The sequence below is a fragment of the Gopherus flavomarginatus genome, chromosome 4 (assembly GCF_025201925.1).
Source record: "Gopherus flavomarginatus isolate rGopFla2 chromosome 4, rGopFla2.mat.asm, whole genome shotgun sequence".
NCBI lineage: Eukaryota > Metazoa > Chordata > Testudines > Testudinidae > Gopherus > Gopherus flavomarginatus.
Genome location: NC_066620.1, coordinates 212,874,851 through 212,891,391, shown reverse-complemented (window position 1 = coordinate 212,891,391; position 16,541 = coordinate 212,874,851). Strand labels below are relative to the sequence as shown.

The following is a 16,541-nucleotide window of genomic DNA, read 5'->3' as shown; positions in this document are numbered from 1 at the left end:
CAGGAAGTGGGCTGGTGGGACCGTTAAGTGGATTTCTGACTGACGGGCTCACAGCCCTAGGGAACTGATGGCAGGACAGGTACAGAACAGCCAGTTTCACCCACCTGCCTCATCTGGAGAGCTGAGCTCCATCTTCCTGATTTAGCCAGGCTTTGCCCAGACTGCCGAGGAGAGGCTAGTCAGTGGGTGGAGACATCACAACAGCGACTGCCACTCGCTGCTGACCCACGGCAGGATTTGAACTGCTGACCTGGAGATCAAGCGGAAGAGGCCTCCAGGGCCGGTATTAAGCACAGCTGCACAGCCCAGGTTGCCTAAGAGGGCCCAGCTCATGGAATTCCCAGCATGTCCCAACACCACGAGGGATGAGATGCGGGGTCAGCTCTGGCTCTGGGGGTCTGCAAAGCAGCTCTGGGGCAAAGCCCCTTGTGGAGTCAAACTAAGCAGGAAGAACTAACGGCCCGATCAGGTCTGAGCACCCGCAGCTTCCACTGACTTCTATGGGGCTATTCGCCTGATTTGCAGAGGTGCTGAGCCCCTGAAGCTCCCATGGACTTCAAAGGGATGGGAGAGTGCTCAGCTCACGATCCCCAGCCCCGACTCTGCAGCCCTGCCTCCCCAACAGGTCCACCTTCTACCAAAGCTGCCTTGGTGCACTGCGTTACCAGCATGGGAGAGGCAGATGGTCCTTAGAGGTCCATGGTCCTTAGAGGTCCAGAGGCAGATGGACCCTCAGAGGCCAGTGAGCCCTGTGGCTGAGGAGTCAAGACAGGATTCCTCAGCCACAGGGCTCCCCAGGCTCTGAGAGTCCATCTACCCTGCAGCTGGGAGATGTGATCGCCAGCTTGGGTAGATAGACCCGCACTGGCTTTGATGGAGCAAGCATGCGAAAACTAGCAATGTGCCGTAGCGGCAGAGAGACAGGCCAGCCACCCAACTACAGTAGCACCTCAGAGTGACCAAACCCAGAGTTACGAACTGACCGGTCAGCCACCGCCACCTTCTTCTGGAACTGGAAGTACACAAACACAATCAGGCAGCAGCTGAGCCCAAAACCCCTCCAAAGACACTATAGTCCCGTGAACTACAGTAGAACCTCAGCATTAGAGACACCTCCGGAAGGGAGGGTGTTTGGAATTCCAAAACGTTCGTAACTCTGAACAAACCTGGTTCTTTCAAAAGTTTACAACTGAACATTGACTTACTGCAGCTTTGAAACTTTACTGTGCAGAAGAAAAATGCTGCTTTTAACCATCTTAATTTAAAGGAAACAAGCAAAGAAACAGCTTCCTTCCTTCTTTTTTTTTTTTTTTTAAATGTTCCCTTTTCTCGTTAGTGGTTTAGGTTTAACAGAGGACTGTCCTGGATTTGCTTGGTTTGGGTCTGTGTTGCTGCCTCATTGCGTACTGTGGTTGCAGATGGGGTGTGTGTTTGACTGGTCAATTCATAATGCTGAGATTCCCAATTCCTCAGGTGCTTGTAAGGCTGAGGTTCTACTGTACGTCCCTAAGACCTCGGACTTGCAGCCTGGGTTTGAGCTCGGCTCCGTCACAATTCCCTGTCTTGGTAAAACAGCCAGCAGCCACTGGTTCCAGTGACAAGCCTGTGATCGCTTGGCTTTTCTGCCTCAGCCACTTCAGCACTGCCGGGGACACAGGGCACAAGGCTTCCCAATGCTGCCTCCCAGCAGGCTTTAGCAGGGAAAGAGTTAACGCCACAGACCTGGCCACAGCCGTGTCTCCACACTCCTCACCCAACCTAGCACCTTGGCTGCACCCTGGCCTTAGAGCCGGCACCAGCAAAGGACACCAAGCGGAGCAACACGAAGGACGTGTCTGCGGCGCAGAGGACAGGGACATGCCCAAGCGGTGCCCCAGCCCCAGCATCCCCTAGAATGGCTACATGACTGGCCCTGGCGTGACAGCTCTCTCCCAGAACAGCCCTGAAAAGGGAACCAAAAGCCCAGCACAATCTCGGCGACTCACTCCAGAGTGGCACACAGAACCACCCACTGAACCACAAGAAAGGAACCAGGCCTGGCTCCTGGCTGCCCACACCACATGTTCCCAGCGGGCCACGCCATAGCTGCAGTCGCACCAGGGCCATCAGCCAGGGAGCCGACTCAGACGCCAATCAAGTGAAGAGACCATTGGGGACATTCTGCCCTATTGCACACGCAGCCTCCGTGCAATACACCGCTCCGTGCGTGAGCTGGTCTCCCACCAGTGTCTGGCCTCAGTAACTAGACCAGCCTGTGGCTCAGGCTGCAGCAAGTTGCTTCTTTAGCCCAAGTGGCCAAAGCCTCTGGCTTTGGGACTGAAGGTCCCAGGTTCAATCCAGGCTGCCTGTGTATATGCAGCCACCGTCTGTTACATCAAGTAGCAACAGTGCAGTGCCCTTAACAGGGCACAGCAGTGTGTACCAGGGCCGTGCTTGAGAAAATCCAGGTGAGGGAGCTTCTGCCCGCTGACCCAGATCTGTCACAACACTGCATCCCGCCCCACTGACCCAGATCTGTCACAACACAGCATCCCGCCCCACTGACCCAGATCTGTCACAACACAGCATCCCGCCCCACTGACCCAGATCTCCGTCGCAACACTGCATCCCGCCCCACTGACCTGGATCTCCGTCGCAACACTGCATCCCGCCCCACTGACCCGGATCTCCGTCGCAACACTGCATCCCGCCCCGCTGACCCGGATCTCCGTCGCAACACTGCATCCCGCCCCGCTGACCCGGATCTCCGTCGCAACACTGCATCCCGCCCCGCTGACCCGGATCTCCGTCGCAACACTGCATCCCGCCCCGCTGACCCGGATCTCCGTCGCAACACTGCATCCCGCCCCGCTGACCCGGATCTCCGTCGCAACACTGCATCCCGCCCCGCTGACCCGGATCTCCGTCGCAACACTGCATCCCGCCCCGCTGACCCGGATCTCCGTCGCAACACTGCATCCCGCCCCGCTGTCCCAGATCTGTCACAACACTGCATCCCGCCCCACTGACCCAGATCTCCGTCGCAACACTGCATCCCGCCCCGCTGACCCGGATCTCCGTCGCAACACTGCATCCCGCCCCGCTGTCCCAGATCTGTCACAACACTGCATCCCGCCCCACTGACCCAGATCTCCGTCGCAACACTGCATCCCGCCCCACTGACCCAGATCTCCGTCGCAACACTGCATCCTGCCCCGCTGACCCAGATCTCCATCACAATACTGCATCTCGCCCCACTGACCCAGATCTCCGTAACAATGCTGCATCCCACCCTACTGACCTAGATCTCCATCATGACACTGCATCCTGCCGTGCTGACCCGGATCTCTGTCATGACCCTGCATCCCGCCCTACTTACCCGGATCTCCGTCAAGACGGAGCATTTCACCAGCTTGAAGTTCTTCCCCATGTTGAAGCTGTTGCTGTGAAAACACACTTTGAGGATCCTCACTTCCTCCTTCTCCATGTCGATTGGCACTGACACCATGGTGGGGTCCAGGGTCCCACCCAGGCTCCGGAGCGAGCTCCCCCGCAGACGGGTCAGGGTCTCCGGGATTCCTGACATCCTGAGGGGCACGGCACTGCTAAGAACTCAGCATCACTCTCCTGCAGGGACAAAGACACAGGTGGATGAATGAAGAAGGAACAACCCTGGCTCAGGCTGCATGGCTCTGGCTTGGCGCAGGGCAGTGGACAGGACAGCAAAAGACAGCTGGGCTCTCAGCAATCACCCCAGGGCTCAGGACCCCCCCATCATATGAATTGACTTGGGGGGGAGAGCTCAGCATGGGAGGGTGGGAAACCTGGCCTGGGGCCAGTGGGGGAGAGGCAGGGAAAAAGCACATGAGATGGGGTGGGATGGTGGAAGGGCAGGGAAGGGAGAGGGCATCCAGCATGAGTGGGGAGGGGAAACCAGCATACAGGAGAGCCCTGGAGTTCCCCCCGAAGCAGGAACCCTGCTCCTGTGCCATGTTTACCGGTGGGAATTCAAACCCTCGCCCCCAGGCCTGCACTTCAGCCCACCGGTGAGAGGCTGCGCAATTCCGCCCCGCGCCAGGAGCCTGGGACGGCGGCATGGGCAGGCCAGCCTGGGAAGCCGGCGTGTGCTCCACACGGGCCTGTCGGGGCAGGCGGGCATGACGTGGGCTCACTCAGCCGGCAGGGCGCCGCTCCCCTGAGATGCTGCTGCGTCCATAGCCCAGAAACACTGTGGCTTCCCGGCCCTGCTTGCTTCAACTATACAATGTAAAGGTCCCGGCTCCCTCTGCCTCGGGGCCTGGGCTGCAACCTGACCCGACACTCAGCATGGGGCTCCTGAGCGGGAGCGGCGCAAGCCAGCTGGGCCTGCACCCTCCAGCATAGGGCATTACAGCGGTGGGCAGAGATATAGGCGCAGTTGTCATCTGCTACACTCGCCGTTCCGGGGGCTGCCAGGCCGGTGTGACCTGATGGCTGCTCTGCAGCACTCTTGTTCATACAGGATCAGATCTCCCCCACCCTGGACTTTCTAATCTGCTCATTACTTTCCACCTTGGACCTACACACCTAGCTCCCCCCACCCTCTCCACCTGCCCCAGGCCGGATCCTTCCTGCGCTGGGAAACTACGGCCGAAAGCCTGACCCACTGTGATCCTCCCAACCTTGATTTTCTCCCCTCTTCTTTTTAATCAGTCCAGCCCAAGCCCCCAGCTACGGCTTTGGATTTGGGGTTTTATGTGGAAGGACAAAATGGTGCATTTCCCAGCCTTCCTCAGCAACCCTACAATAAACAAGCCAATGGGCACGGCCTGGCGCTCACAAGCAACCCTACAATAACAAGGCAGTGCGGACAGCTATGCTCTTGCAATCAACCCTACGGACGGATCACAGCCCAGCCCTTGTAAGCAACCCTAGCATGACAAAGCAGCATGCACTGTTGTGCCTTTGTCAGCAGCCCTACAATAATAAAGCAGTGTGCACTGTTCAGGTGGGTCTGCAGATCTGAACATCATGCACCCATCTCTATGAGCTAGGTTGTGAGCCCTTTACTGGCATGGGTGAGCAGTGTCACACACAAATACTCTCATGTCCTTGACGGGCATTATCTGTGTCAGCAGCTGCTTGCCAGATCATGGGCTTTACCATCTGGCCCTCAGTGAGACTTTTCCCCTGAACAAAATCTTTGCAGCTCCCCTTTATAACAAACCCCCGCAATGCCAAAGTCGATTGTGAGTCACAGCTGTCTTGATTTCTTATGATGCGGCCTGGCAGAACCAGGAAGCACACACAGATGAACAATCTCTTTCATCTCAAAATTATTCACCAACTAGACCACTGACATGCAGCCACCTCTGGGGTGGAGGGTAGCAGCTAACTCACAAAGCAGCTGCCCAAGAGGAAATGTTTTCCCAGGACACCAGGGGGAAGTGTTTTCATGGAACCACAGAAAGGCAGGGCTGCAAGGGACTTTGAGAGGTTATCTAACACAGCCCCCTGCACTGAGACAGGACCAAGTAAACCCAGATTAGGAGTTTGTCCAGCCTGTTCTTAAAAACCTCCCATGATGGGGATTCCACACAGGGGCGGCTCCAGGCCCCAGCGCTCCAAGCGCGTGCCTGGGGCGGCAAGTTGTGGGGAGCGCTCTGCCGGCGCCCCGGGGGCAGCAGGCGGGCTGCCCTCGGCGGCTTGCCTGCGGAGGGTCCACTGGTCCTGCGGTTTCAGAGGACCCTCCGCAGGCAAGCCGCTGAAGGTAGCCTGCCTGCTGTGCTAGAGGCAGGAAAATGCCTAGAGCCATCCCTGATTCCACAGCCCCCCTTGGAAGCCTGTTCCAGAGCTTAACTCCCTTGAGAGTTAGCAAGTTTTCTCCTGATGTCTAAGCTAAACGTCCCTTGGTGCAGATTAAGTCCAATATTTCTTGACCTGCCTTCAGTGGACACAGAGAACAATTGTTCACCGCCTTCTCTAGAACAGCCCTTTACATAGTTGAAGATTGTTATAGAATCATAGAATGATACACTTTATAGAATCATAGATTATCAGGGTTGGAAGGGACCTCAGGAGGTCATCTAGTCCAACCCCCTGCTCAAAGCAGGACCAATCCTCAGATAGATTTTTACCCCAGTTCCCCAAATGGCCCCCTCAGGGGTTGAACTCACAACCCTGGGTTTAGTAGGCCAATGCTCAAACTACTGAGCTATCCCTCCCCCCATCCCCCCAAGTCTCCCACTCAGTCATCTTTTCTCAAGGCAAATGATGTCCTTTTTTTTAACCTTTCCTCACAGGTCAGGTTTTCTAAACCCTGGATCATTTCTGTTGCTCTTCTCTGGACTCTCTCCAATTTGTCCACTTCTTTCTTAAAGTGTTGCACCCAGGACTGGACACAGTGCTCCAGCTGAGGCCTCCCCGGTGCCGAGCAGAGCGGGACAATTACCTCCCATGTCTTACATGAGACATTTCTGTTAATACGCCCCAGAAATATATTAGCCTTTTTCACAACTGCATCACAATGTTGGCTCATACGCAATTTGTGACCCACTATAACTCCCCAGCCCTTTGCAGCAATATGACCTCCTAGCCAGTACTGCCCAGTTTGGAGTTGTGCATTTGATGTTTTCTTTGTAAGTACGGCACTTTGCACCTGTGTTTACTGAATTTCATCTTGGTGACTTCAGACCAATTCTTCAATTTGTCAAGGTTGTTTCGAATTCTCATCCTGTCCATCAAAGTGTATGCAACCTCTCCCGGCGAGGTGTCATCTGCAGATTTTATAAACCTACTCTCCACTGCGTTATCCAAATAATTCATGAAAATATTAAATAGTACCAGACCCAGGACAGACCCCTGTCGGTCCTCACAAGACACGCCCTCCCAGTCTGACCGTGAACCACTGACCACTACTCTTTGAGAACAGTCTTCCAACCAGTTGTGCACCCACATCATAGTAAGTTCACCTAGATCACATTTTCCTAGTTTGCTTATGAGAATGTCATGAATGATTGTATAAAAAGCCTTACTAAATTTAAGACACTGACAATCCCAGAGAGGCCCTGGAGACCAAGTGACCCTATAGCAGTCCATCCAGGGCAAAGCTGAAGCACACGGAAGTGTGGAATGCTTGTCCTACAACTGCATATGCTCAGTCACTGGGACAGCCAACCCATGACCTTTCACCAGCATTAAGGGAAACAACTCAGGCTGATGACCAGCGACCAGCTCTTGTTTGTCCTAGTTCGAATTAAAGCCAAATGTCTCGGCCCGAAATGTAAATCACCTCCGATAATGAGGCAGAAAAAGAAGGATCAATCAGCCTAGGGAGAGAACTCCCTGGAGCACAATAAGGATTTACGAGGAGAGGCTGAGGGAACTGGGGTTATTTAGTCTGCAGAAGAGAAGAGTGAGGGGGGATTTGATAGCTGCCTTCAACTACCTGAAGGGGGGTTCCAAAGAGGATGGAGCTCAGCTGTTCTCAGTGGTGGCAGATGACAGAACAAGGAGCAATGGTCTCAAGTTGCAGTGGGGGAGGTCTAGGTTGGATATTAGGAAAAACTTTTTCACTAGGAGGGTGGTGAAGAACTGAAATCGGTTCCTTAGGGAGGTAGTGGAATCTCCATCCTTAGAGGTTTTTAAGGTCAGACTTGACAAAGCCCTGACTGGGATGATTTAGTTGGGGTTGGTCCTGCTTTGAGCAGGGGGTTGGACTAGATGACATGCTGAGTTCCCTTCTGTGATGGAGTAGGGACTGTCTGCATGGGGGATGGGAGAGCTGGGGATGTCTTTAGGTGAGGGACAGGATCTTTAAGCCTGTAACCTGAGCCAGGTAGGGGGGAGGAGGTTAGCACCTTGGCCCGGGAAGCTGGACAAAGGAATCGGCCTGCTGGAGGGGGAGGAGTTTAGTTTCGGTTTTGGGCTGGGTGGTTGGAATTCAGGGGGCTAAGCTTCCTGGACCCCAGAGGGGCTTGATTGAGGGATCCTGGCTGTGCCTACAAGCTCTGCTGTAACCTGCATTCCTGTGGTCCAATAAACCTTCTGTTTTACTGGCTGGCTGAGAGTCACTGTGGGTCCCAGGAAGAGAGGCGCAGGGCCGGACTCCCCCACACTCCGTGACACCTTCCAACCCTAATCTTCTATGATTCTAAATGGTTGATGGTCGCCATTCCCCGCCGCACAGCAGGGAGAGGGCTCAGTGACAGAAGGGGATTCCTGCCAAGACTGGGTTATTTGGGGGCCAGTGCAGAAGCAGGATTAAAGCAGAATTGGGCCAATGCTACTGAAAAATGATGCCCCACCACCCAGTCCAGTTTGTATTCACTGTTGGGCATGCCCCCGCCGACGTCACCCTCAGGAGGAGTCATTCAAACCAAATCTCAAATTCTTTTGCACACAGGAGAATCTGTGCCCTTATCCAACTGAGGGACAGAAAAAATACCATGTGACTCAGCTGACCAATCACAAGAGTTTAAATACTGAAAATTCTGACATTGTCACAAATGAGCCACCTTTTGAAAGGGCGAGGCTGGCTCTCTAAGATGCATGCATTGCATTGTTCTGCAAGAGGATGGCTGAATCCAGCTAAGGTCCATGTTCTGCAAGGGAGTAGCTGGATTCCAGCTACCAAAGAGGGCAAAGGGGAGGGTCTACACAGGGCTGCCCAAGCGGGGGGGGGGGGGAAGTGGGGCAATTTTCCCAGGCCCTGGGCCCCACAGGGGCCCCCACGAGAAAATAGAATTCTATAGTATTTCAAGGTTTTTTTATGGAAGGAGCCCCCAAAATTGCTTTGCCTCAGGCCCCCTGCATCCTCTGGGCAGCCCTGGGGCTACAGGTGACCAAACAGATCTTCTCCATCTTGAAAACGGCGACATTCCAAGTGAAGCCTTAGCACATGAGACTTCTGGGTTCTGACGTGTCCGAGTGCTCTGGCTAGCACACTTCGCGCATTGCTGAAGCTACCAAACCTGTGGCTATGTACCTCTGTGTGAGCCTCTGTCCACAGAAACCTCACGAAGCATGTTCTGTGGCACTGAAATGGCTCCACTGCACCCCCACCCTGGACGGGGGAGATGGACTGGGCGAACTCCTAGGTCTTTTCCATCTTTAGTTTTTATAACAACATTACACTCCAGTGCACAGCTGCCATCCTACCTGCCACGCCAAACCCAGCTGGTTGCTGCTGTTTATACCCTGACACTGTTCACCTCGGATGCATGAAGGAGCTCTCGGAAAAGGACACATCACCGCAGGCAAAGTGGAGCCTCATACAGAGGAAACTATGGGAAGCAGGACTCCTGGGCCAAGAAACAACCAGCCAGAGTGAAGGTGGTGTGTTCTCTGTACCTCAAAGGCAGGGCTGCTGGCATGTGGCTAGTTGTTTTTTTTTTTCTTAGCACAGAGAAAGTTTATTGACCTGCCAGGCCCCAGGGCCACTTGGCTCCAAGGCCGAGCCGGATTTCCCAGCCCCCCGTGTAACAGCATGACGGGCGCTGCCCCCAACTATCCTATGTGTAACAGAGCCTGGTGCCTGGGGGCTGCCTGGTGCCCGGGGGCTGCCCAGCGAGGGACCGGATCTGCCGGGACGACTCACCAGGAACCATGGTTCAACCCCACACCTCTCACCTGAGCCTAGGAAGCAGAACCAGCTTGCACTAAAACACCCTGCCCCCCCAGCCCAGGCACCCCCCAGCACCAGCGCAGCAGGGGCAGAGGGAGAGTCCCCCCGACTGGCAGACAGACACAGGGTAGATGGTGCTCCCTGCCCGAGTCTCCCAGCTGCGGCCAAGCTCTGTGCCCAGCTCCCACAGTGAAGTGGCTCCCTGCCCCTGCCTGGGGGCAGCTCCCCCCAGCTCCAAGGACAAGCTCTCCCCTCCCTGCCCACCGGGGCCCCAGGCACCCCGACTCTGGGCTGGGGAGGCCGCAGGCAGGACAGTGAGGGGAAACCGCCAGCCTGCGGGAGGGAAGGAGATCCTGGAGATGGGGTTTCCGTGATGCCGGGGGGGGACTGTCCGAGCTAGGAATTCCCACTGCCCCAGTGACCGCATCCCCCCACCCCCACAAGACTTGCTCACACCCGGGGGACCTTGCCCCCGGCACGGTGCGGCCAGGGGAAATCGAGGCAGGTGCCGGGCGCTCCCCGGGTGCAGGAGGGGGCGGGGTGAGCAGCCTCCCCCCCCCCACGGAGCGGCTAGTTGCCAGGTATTTCCCATACAGCAGGGGTCTCAAACACACGGGCTGCATGCAGCCCGCCAAGCTCCCCACCCTCCCGCCCTGAGTTATTTCCTGCGGCCGCCAAGCGCCCCTCCCCCCAGCGCACCACATCCCCACTCCTCTGCCTACCTCCAGGCACTTCCTGCCTCCAAACAGCTGTTTGGCGGTGCTTAGCGCTTTCCAGGAGGGAGGGGGGAGGCGCAGGGAGCCGCGCAGTCAGGGGAGGAGGCAGAGCAGAGACAGGGCAGAGGTGGGGATTTGGGGAAGGGGTTGGAATAGGGCCAGGGAGGGGGTGGAGTTGGGGTGGGGACTTTGGAGAAGGGGTTGTAATGGGGGCGGGGAAGAGGCGGGGCCTCATCGAAGAGGTAGAGTGGGGGCGAGGCTTTTGTACCTTTATATGAAAAGGTGTCAGTGATGCGGCCCTCGGGCCAATCTACTAGTCCTCTTGTGGCCCTCGTAGTGATCTGAGTCTGAGATCCCTGCCATACAGGGATGAAAGGCCCCGCCATCGGGTAGCTATCGCTGGGCAGCAATCCACAGCCTGGAGTGTGATGCCGATGTTTGCAGAGTGCTCAGCTGTTATTGGCAACACAACAGCAAAAGAGTGGGTGACGGCACTGATACAAAACGTGGCTGGCTGAAAGGTCAGGTCATGGGCATGTTGTGTAGCAGGGATATTACTATTATTTATTAGTATTTATTATGTGTATTACGGTAGCACCCAGCGACCCGTGTTGGGATCAGATCCCCCATTGTGCTGAATGTTGAACAGACGCGGCGCCTGTCCCAGAGGAAGATAAGTGACATCCAAGGGCTGAAAGAGTGGGATACAATCAGAGAGAGTTTCTCTGCCAGTGTAAATCAATGTAGTTCTGTCACTGTCAATGGATCTACACCAGCTGAGGATCCGGCCTTCATGCATAGATGCAACAGCAATTTCTCTTTCTTTCTTTCTCTCAGTGATAACTATTCTGAGCCAGTGCCAGCTAGTTCCACCCGCCCATAGGGTGTCATGGGCTGAGTCGGGTATACTGAGGAGGGAGACCTGGAGAAGGGAGACGGGACAGTAAGTGGAGAAGCAGGAGGGAGCCAAGACAAAGGAAAGTGTTAGAGGGAATCAAAAGCAGCAAGCGATCGGCTGAGATTGGGGGCGTAGGAATCACCCAGACCTGCAGGCAGCTGCTATTTGGCCAGGACCGGGGCAGAGCTGAAAGAGGAGGAGAGGCACCTGCAATGGAGGAAGCCGACAGGTGCATGGGGCGGGGGCTGTTTGCCAGCGGTGGAGGAGAATAGGCTCGTGAGAGATGAGCCAGGGCTGGCTGATGGAGGGATGTACTTTGCAGAGGGGCCGGGAGCAGACAGTCATGGAGGGAATCGCCAGGTGAGTCAGTGGAGGAGGGCAAGAGATGCGCAGTGCGCTGGAGACGGAGGGCCAGGCGCTGGGCGCACGTGGGAGATGCTGAAGGCAGTGAGGGGGCAGTGCTGGTCACAGGGAACATGACTGAGGGAGCAGCGTTTAGGGGGATGAGGCGGGCTGGGCCTGAGAGCCAGGCCAGGCATGAGGCGAGGAGAAGCCAGGCCACTAGCCCCACTGGCTGAGGCTGGGCACAAGAGGGACACCCAGCCATGGGAACCAGGCTGACCCGTGACAGCACGTCCCGGCAGACGGAGACATTCGCTCATCTCCAAGCCCGTTCTAACAAGTACAGCCGCTTCCCAAGAGCCGCAGTGGGCTGGAGCCATCCTCCCGCTTCTCAGTTTCGTGCCAGTGAAATGTCTCCATCTGTTCCCTGAAACGCTTCCTTCTGCTGCCTGCTTTTCAGGGTGCAGAGCTGGTGGGGCGGGGGGGAAGGGGAAGTCTCCATTCTGCCTTCAGCACGTTCCTCTTTTCAAAAAGGCTCCTTTGAAATCCCCCACAATGACTCAGCTGGGTGCCGGGGGATGGCCCCTGCTTGTCCCAGAATGGGCACAGCCCGGGGGCAAGTTTCCCTGATGCCGTCAGCCTCACATGGGCCTCAGCCCTGCCCAGGTGGGCGAGAAGGGCAAACAGGTCCAGCGCCCAGTCAGCTGGAGAAGGCTGAAGGCCAGGGAACAGTTGCCTGCTGGTTCTGAGCCAGAGCCAAAGGCCCTGGAGGGCTGAAAGAAGGGAAGCAGCCACTACTGATGTCTCCTTGTCACAGCTGGGCCCAGGACTGTGAAAGGACCCGACGGAGTGAGGGGTGCTCCCCTGGCTAGGACACTCCCAGCAGAGAGGCTGTGGGACTCCCACCCCAGAAGGCAGGGCAGGGTGGCTGTCTGGGCAGAGGGAGGGTGGAGGACTGACACAGAGGCCAGAGGTAGTGGAGGGTGCTCGAATGCTGCATGTGTTATGTCAACAGCCAAATGATGATGTGATTTTTTAAGGGCGACAAGGGGGATAGGGGCTACACTTTGGGACTTTTGGACTCGGTTTTGTTCATAAACCATGAAAATGGACTCAAGAAGAAGCTTCCATGGAGTTACTGGGGGGCGCTAAAAGGGAAACTGAGGCAAGGAGCCACTTGCAAGGCTGCCCCGAGGCCTCTGGTTTACACTGACATTCAGGGAGAGCCTAATCCCAGTCCCACTGAACTGTCACAAGCCAGCACAGCCCAGTCCTCACATGCCAGCATGGACACCTGTGGCAACACCCCCCCAGTACAGCAACCTATGAAAGCCAGTGCAGCAGAGACTCCGTTAGTAACAGAGCATTAACCATTGACCTACGTGTGCCCCCTGGAATTACTTCCTAAACCTCTGTATCCTGCCCACCCCCGTTCCTCCAGTACTTGTGCTGCCACCTCCCAGTGGGGACCATCCACTAACGAAGATGCTCTCGCCATGCTCCCATCCCAACTTAAATTTCTCCTAACGCAAGAGCTAGGCTCACCCACACTAACTGACAGCTCCTTCTTTTTGGATTCCTCTCCCATCGACTGCCTGGCAGAGCCCAGCTGGTGGCCTTCAGGCTGAGAGGCAAGGTGTGTTTATACTGTTTAGCATTGGACCGGCTTTTGTGTTTTGGAGGTTGGGTTTTGATCTGTTTTAATTGTCTGCACTTAAAGAGACAATGCCAACATATAAATAGGGATTTGTCTCCATGCTGTATTCTGCTACCACTTGGAATCTAATGCCAGCAGTACGGATAGAACTCGGAGCCTCCTGCTCAAGCTAAAAGAGAATCTCCATTATCAATTGGCAGTACAGGGCATAGGAGACACAGTTGTGCAGTTCTTACCTCATCCAGCAGAGATCAATAGTAACACACACATACATCCACACACTTACTTTTCATTACAGCATATTGTTAAACCTATTTTCTTGCCAGTGTTACCAATAACAATAACCATGGATGGTTAAAATTCTCTCTCTTTTAATCATCTAGTTTGCTGTTGATTCTTTAACACTCTGCTTGTCCATCAGCTTGGACAATGGGAATTAACGAAGTGACTATCACTTAGGTTCATAGGGACACGCGCTGGGAGTTGTATCATCTTTTATTGGACCAACTTCTTCCAGAAGTTAAGATATTAATTACCTCACCCACCTTGTCTCTCTAACATCCCAGGACCAACAGGGTTATTACACCACTGCAGATAAGTTGAGTTCATAGTCAACTACACAGTCAACTGATCAGCCACCCATGTTTGGGCTGCAAACATTCCAGGAGAATGTATCATTGTTTGCAAACAATTGTGTCTGGGAAATGACACAGAAACCCTTCTATTTAGTCTCTTTTTTTCCCCCTCTTGCTTTTCTACTTTGTAAATCTGAGGCTGGATCTCTGCTGAGATAGCGTCATGGCCTCATGTTTTCACAAGATCTACATTTTGGAACAACCACAGTGACACGGGTTAATTAAAAAGAAATTAATAAAAGAGCAATAATCAGTGTGGAATTTCAGACCAAAATTAGTTAAACAGAAAACGCGGCCACTGAAATCTAACTTGAGCCTAAAGGCTGCTGCCCCTGGTCAGGATAAGGGAGCTCAAAAGGGAATTGCACCTGTGGTTGGCTTCCATAAATTCATGCAACGGCAGGAAATCTACTCAGGCTTGTCAGATTGAGCCATCATTAGTGGGGGAATATGAGAAAGGCAAAAGCGTTAGTCCCCATCTCACATAGCTAGAGCTGAAGATGGGATCAATGCAAAGTGTAACATGGCAGCAGTGTGTTTTGTGTCCCTATCCAGTGGCTGGTCCACTGGAGGACAAAAGCCTACTACTGCTGGTCGGTTCATCTTGAGCTCAAGTGGCAGAGGTCTGTGTGACAATCCCAAGAACCACCTTACAGGGACAGGCCTGGGTAGAAAAGGCCCCAATCCTGCAAAGTGCTGAGCACCCTCAACTCCCGGGAGCTTGGAAGCGTTCAGCAGCTGGCGGGATCAAACTGCTGGGCGAGAGGCCTTCCCGGCTTTTCCCAGCCCAGCCCTCAGAAGACTGGCAGGCTGAGGAGCATGCCTCATTGTGTGTGAGCTGTGCAGGGTTCTTGCACAGCAGCTGGTGTAATGCCCCCACCGAGGGAGACGGAGTGACACGCTCAGGGAGACTGAGTTCCAGTGGCATTTCTGAACCTCATGAGCAGGAGTGGGGGAGCCAGGTGGTCTGGAAGAGTGTTAATCTTCCTATAATGCTAGCTGAAATGTGAGGTGGATTTAGATCTGTCAGGCCATTGGAGCCTCTCTCCCCTTGCCAAGGCAAGGCTGTTTTCCAGGGAGTGTTCCCTCGGCTGTTCTGCCTAGTTCCACATAACTCCAGCTAGCCCGGAATAGAAGAGGAGGTGTGTAGGACTGCAGACCAAGAGTAGGGCATGCTAGAAGAGCTGCATGGGGAGCCCAGGGCTGGGGGAGAGGAGTTGGCGGTTAGGATTGAGACGCATTGGCAGAGGTGAGCGTGGGGTCCCCTGGATGGATGGTGATTCAAGTCAGCCTTGAGCGGCATCAGCAGAGCACAGCAAAGGAAACAAACATACACAGCTGAGAGGCAGTTTAGCCTAGCAGATGGAGCACTGGTCTCAGACTCAGACAATGGGGTTTTATTTCCCGTTCAGCCTGCTGGGTGACCTTGGGCGAGTCACTGCACCACTCTGCGTCTCAGTTTCCCCATCTGTAACACAGGGATCATGACGCTGATGGCCTTTGTAAAGCACTTTGAAATCCACTGATCGAAAGTGCTACCGAAGAGCTGGATTTATTATTTTTACTTGCCTGCACCATGCCTGGTTCAAAGCAGCCCTATTAACCCCTTACTGCCACAAAGACAGAAAAATAACTCAGTTGACTGCAGGCCAGGATGAGGATTTGAAAACACATCCATTGCATTAAGCAGTGAACATACCATGGGGAAACAGCTCAGCTAATTCCCTGTAAATTTTCCCCACTATTTAATAGCTGGATAGATTTTAATAACTCATGATAAATAAAAACAATCTGCAGATGGGAAAAAAATAGACTGTCATAACGGACACAGTGACGCACTGGCAGGTGTGGCCTTTGCTAATTATAAGGATGCAGAGAAGGCCCGACGGAGGAGAGACGCCGGGGAGCATGCATGCATCATGAATACAGTTCTCCTTTCATTTCTGCTAACAGGTCTGACAAAATAGGATTAAATTATTTTTATTATAAGCACATACAACCACAACAATGCAGCTGCTCCCTCCACAATCCACATGGACAAAGGCAACTTAAAATTGGCTAAATCGGCCAAATTAGCAGCCCAAGACACTGAAATCCCCACCCATGCCACCAGCACAGACCGTGGATCATCAGTCCTGCTAACTATCATCCACTTCTTCATCCACAAGCACCTTTGTATCTTCTCCCTGGCAGCTCCCAACTCTCACACAGAGGGACCACTTTTAATGGGTTCAACTTCCAGAGCCTCATCACTGATTGGTCTCTCCACAGACACTCCTAATTAATACCCATGGCGACTGTTACACTGAGGATGTGGATGCCACTCTACCTGGAACTGGACTGAGACCCATCAAACTCATTTCACTAAGCCACAAAGCAGCCACTTTGCTAGCAAGTTTGGATCACCATTGATCTTAAGAACGTAGCCATGGGTAGACCGGATCACAGCTCATCTAGCCCGGTATCCTGTCTCCAGCAGTGGTCAGCACCAGCTGCATCAGAGGAAGGTAGGAGAAGCCCTACCGTGGGCAGCTATGAGATAACCTGCACACAGGGGAAGATAGGACCCATAGGAAGGAGACTCTGCAAAAATTCCACCACGATTTCAAAAGCTTCCACCCCACCATCAACCTCAGCCTGGACCAATTTACATGGGAGGTCCACTTTCTAGACACCACGGTGCAAATAAGTGATGGACACATTAACACCA

The 16,541-nt window shown here is 54.2% G+C and overlaps 1 protein-coding gene across 16 annotated transcripts in view; it reads right to left on the bottom strand.

The window, feature by feature from the left end:
* The window catches only part of PTK2B (protein tyrosine kinase 2 beta), a 119,456-nt gene that overhangs the window by 48,031 nt on the left and 54,884 nt on the right, over positions 1-16,541 (bottom strand). For 7 of the 16 annotated variants that reach the window (XM_050948746.1, XM_050948743.1, XM_050948745.1 and 4 more), the window contains exon 2: positions 3,359-3,606. In XM_050948746.1, coding sequence (XP_050804703.1) covers positions 3,359-3,565 — 207 coding nt within the window. In that variant the 5' untranslated portion in view covers positions 3,566-3,606. Of the gene's footprint in view, positions 1-2,660; positions 2,668-2,699; positions 2,707-2,738; positions 2,746-2,777; positions 2,785-2,816; positions 2,824-2,855; positions 2,863-2,894; positions 2,902-2,933; positions 2,941-3,048; positions 3,056-3,358; positions 3,607-16,541 lie in introns of those variants that run through there. The other 9 variants (XM_050948750.1, XM_050948751.1, XM_050948752.1 and 6 more) reach the window with 9 other exon arrangements.